Raw genomic sequence first — 4,360 nt, forward strand, 5'->3', positions numbered from 1 at the left:
ACTTTCCAATTCTTTAGCGTGTTGTGATAGCCCACTGATGTACTATCATTTCCTCTTTTATACAACAAAACTCTTTTTTCATTTTATCATGTTTTCAGCTTTTTCAAATTTTCTAATGTTTTTGGATTTTCTGAAATTTGTACTCCCCCTAAAATGCAAACACCTTCAAAGAAATTTGAAAAACAAACTGTACAAGTAACATGACAACTGTTGTGAATCGCTTCAATTCGCCATCCACTCGGTATAAACAATCAGAACTCCCGCTTACAACAAACTATTTTCCCATTAAGATTTCAAAACACATAAGTTTGTTTTAATCAAAATGGTTTTTCTGGAAAATAAGTTTTGTTGATTTTATCACTTGTAGGAAACGGGGATCAATTCATCACATTGTTTTTCAACCACTTGGAGATTTCATCAAGTTCAAATTAATGACCTTGACTAAACACTTTGTAAGATCAAACCACTTTACCACTTGTAAGTTTACCCAAACCATTCCAAACCAACCCTTTACATATTCAAAATTTTAACAATTTAAGAATACCAATACCACTTGTAGGACGAAATCACTTTTCATGAATTTCTCAAGAAAAATCCCACTTGTAGGTATGCACAATCAAACCTATTGTAAAGAATGATGCCGATTCCTGCTCCACTCTTATCAACCTGGAAGCTCCGGCAAGTCACACTTAAACACATTTCAAAAACATTTTTCAATAAAGATGCCGATTCATGCTCCACGATTACCAACTTGGGAACTCCGGCAAGTCAGGTTTTTCAATCAAAGAATATATCCACCCAAGCCTGACCAGTCTTGGGTGATACCGAGTTACCAACACTCGGTTTCTTACCTTCCATATTCTTCTCATAGAGCTCTTTAACCCCTTTGACTTTTCTGTTAACCATTTTTCCAAAGATGTGTTTCACTTTGGGGTTAAAGGCCTTTTCAACATCAAAAACCTTTTTATCAGAGTAAAATTGGTTTGAAATTTCAACTTTACCAATTTTCTTCTTAAAATTTTCAGCCCGAAGTGGTGGAAAATTCACATCATCCACAGTCGGCACTGATTTTTCACCTTTTTCCTCAACTAGTGGCTCCTCTGACTTTGTGGAATCAGATTCATTGCCAGAAGATAGCTCCTCTGATTTTGATGAATCAGAATCATTGCTAGAACTATTATCAGAGTTCTTAACAACCCATTTTTGGTTGTCAAGATTTGCTCTTTTCTTGTAAAATCTGTTTGAACATTCACCAATTTCAAAGTTTGAATTTTTGAAAAGTTTAGTTCTCTCAATTAGTGGTTCAAATTCAATCACTTTTTCCTTCAATTTAGAAACTCACTGTTTGATTTGATTTGCCTGTGAACATTTCATGGCAATATGACCACTTTTTCCACATTTGAAACAGGTTCGAGTTTCCTTTTTCTGATCAACAGTCTGCATCTCTTCTTGCTTTTTCGCAAGGAAATCTCTGTTTGACTGTTTTCTGAACAACTTTTCTTTTTCCTCCTCAGAAGATGTACCTGAAACAAATACCATCTTTGATTTAAAATCTCGAACATATTTTTCATTTTTATGATTTTCTGGTGGAATAAATCCTAATCCTTTCTTTTTGAAATTACTGTTATGGTTTGGTTTCTTTCAATAACCAGAACCAGAACTGTAACCTTTTTCTTGTTTTCTCTTTGTTTTTATCTTGAGGTGTATTTTTCAGGTTTTTTCAGAAAGATTTACATCTTTTATTTCAAAAATATTAATTTTCTGTCAATTTGAAAACCTTTTTGATTAATTCAGTTTTGACACCTCTTATTGGAAATTCCTCATCAGAATATAATTTGTCTGAATCATTCAAAGTGTATGCAACTTTGAATGTTTCGTCATTCAAATTAGATTTTGATAGAAGAAATTCTTTATTGTAAATTCTTTTGCCCTGTTTGTCAGTTTGACTCGGAGTGCTGGACTCAGACTTTGACTCTGACATGGACTCCAACTTTGACTCCTCGGTTTCATCGTTATCTAACACATGATCCACCACTTTCTTCCTCAATTGAGATTGTTGATCAGTGTCAGACGATGTAAACGTGACATCAATATTTTCTGGCAGGTTAACTGATGACTCCGACTCCCACTGTAAGTTTGTTGCCTTTTTTACTCTTTCTGAATTTGGATTTCTCGGAGAATATCCATTTTCAAGCGGGGGTGGACACTTGTTGTAACTGACACCTTGTTTCTTACCAAATGTCTTTACTTTAGTATCCTTCTTCTTTTCTTTCTTTTTTTTCAGGAGTCTTTTCGTCAGAAACCTTCTGTTCTTTAGTTACTTCATCATCCTCAAACACCTTCATGCCTTCAACAGTTGGATAAATCCTGTCAATGACATAAGAAGTACATGAGTAACTTTTTAACAATCGATTTACTCTTTCTGTTTCAATTCTTTGAGTCTCCAGTTTCTGTTCTAGAGCAGCACATTTCTCGATGTAATTGTTCATAATTTTTTGCTTTGTCATGAACGCTCCTTGAAGTGTATTCATTGCTGTTGCCTGTTCATCACTGGATTCATTGTATTGATTCATAGCTTTGTTCAGTACATCACAGGACTCCTTCAATCTGTTCAAGTTGTGAATCAATGAACTGTTTTGTTTCTTTACGCATTAATAACTTAATTAATTATCTTTCAATATTCTAACCCTTTAGGATTGTATCCTTGCTGACTCAAACTACTGGGTTGAGCATAACGTCACCTTCAAAAGAGGGGCCTACTATAACTAAGATAATCTCTTAAAAAGTGCAAAAGTGCGGAAATCATCAAAGGTTACACTAAAGGCGAGTCGGATCCAAGTGATTCATCTTGTCTATCTGTTTTTATTTTTATTTTATTTTTCAGCATTTTTAGTTTTTATTTTTCATGTTAAAACCTTTTTTCTAAACTTTTGATTTGATTAGACGTTGAGGATAAACCGGTACTAAAAGCTCTTGTGTCCTTGGACGACCTCGGTATCTTCCCAACGCTATACTACGCTCACGATGGGTGCACTTGCCCATATGTGTGTTTAGTGTTAGTAGAATATCATGTTTTATAAATTTAAAACTTGACTAAAGTGTTAAAAAAGGGCTTAAAATATACATAAAAATTATATAACGCTACACACACATCAAAGTGGTTACCAAATCCGAAGGGGGAATTTTCAGTCAAAGCCGTGAAAAAGTTGCTGTTCGAGGAGGCGGGACAAGGAATCATCTTCACTATGGAGTGGTGTAATTGGATCCCCGCTAAAGTTAACATTCACATGTGGAGGTCGGAAATGGATAGAATCCCTACGGCTGAAGCGTTAAAGAAAAGAAACGTTCAGGTCAGTGATTCTCCGTGTATGTTGTGCAACTCGGCCGAAGAAACAACAGAGCACATCTTCATTGCCTGTCAAGCCGCGACGATCGTTTGGAATGTAATTAGCACTTGGTGTAAGATTCCTAATATCTTCGCTTTGTGTTTTATAAATTTAAAACTTGACTAAAGTGTTAAAAAGGGCTTAAAATATACATAAAAATTATATAACGCTACACACGCATCGAAGTGGTTACCAGATCCGAAGGGGGAATTTTCAGTCAAAGCCGTGAAAAAGTTACTGTTCGAGGAGGCGGGACAAGGAATTATCTTCACTATGGAGTGGTGTAATTGGATCCCCGCTAAAGTTGACTTTCACATGTGGAGGTCGGAAATGGATAGAATCCCTACGGCCGAAGCGTTAAAGAAAAGAAACGTTCAGGTCAGTGATTCTTCATGTATGTTGTGCAACTCAGCCGAAGAAACAACAGAGCACATCTTCATTGCATGTCAAGCCGCGACGATCGTTTGGAACGGAATTAGCACTTGGTGTAAGATTCCTAATATCTTCGCTTTCTCGATTAAAGATCTTCTTGGTATTCACAAAGAGATTAGAGGTTCAGAGAAGAAGAAGGACGCGATTCAAGGAATTAAATCGATTGTCTGTTGGAGTTTGTGGCGAGCTAGAAATAACGCTAAATTTTCCAACATCCCGGTTAGGATAGAAAATATATTGAGTGAGGTTAAAGCCTTAGGTTTTCTTTATTTTTCAAGTAGATCAAAACACAAAGGATAGAATGGAAAGATTGGTGTTCTTTCGTGAATATGTAATTATGTGGTTGTTGTTTGGTTTATCAGCCCGGTTTGGGTCGGCGTTTGTTGTTAATGAAAGTTATTTTTCAAAAAAAAAAATATATATTTTTTGTTACTTGTTCATGGTGAAAACCTACACGTATGTATTTATTTTTTAAGAGATTTAGAAGAAGGTGTTCTTGAGTTTTGGTCTTCTCATCTTCACAAAAGTTCGGCTTTCATTGG

The 4,360-nt window shown here is 35.6% G+C and overlaps 1 protein-coding gene across 1 annotated transcript; it reads left to right on the top strand.

The window, feature by feature from the left end:
• The first annotated feature begins 3,245 nt into the window (after positions 1 to 3,245).
• Positions 3,246 to 4,118, top strand: LOC110931756. Its single transcript, XM_022175137.1, has 2 exons — positions 3,246 to 3,350; positions 3,573 to 4,118. The coding sequence occupies exons 1-2, from the start codon at positions 3,246 to 3,248 to the stop codon at positions 4,116 to 4,118; spliced, it is 651 nt and encodes a 216-aa protein (XP_022030829.1).
• Positions 4,119 to 4,360: the final 242 nt, after the last annotated feature.

The sequence above is a fragment of the Helianthus annuus genome, chromosome 3 (assembly GCF_002127325.2).
Source record: "Helianthus annuus cultivar XRQ/B chromosome 3, HanXRQr2.0-SUNRISE, whole genome shotgun sequence".
Classification (NCBI taxonomy): Eukaryota; Viridiplantae; Streptophyta; class Magnoliopsida; order Asterales; family Asteraceae; genus Helianthus; species Helianthus annuus.

What these genes read in the sequence shown, in the direction of transcription:
- LOC110931756 (XM_022175137.1), top strand. Translation starts at nt 3,246, where the DNA reads ATGGAGTGGTGTAATTGGATCCCCGCTAAAGTTAACATTCACATGTGG. An exon ending in TAAAGAAAAGAAACGTTCAG is followed by an intron (nt 3,351 to 3,572) that starts GTCAGTGATTCT and finishes CACGCATCGAAG; the next exon opens with TGGTTACCAGATCCGAAGGG.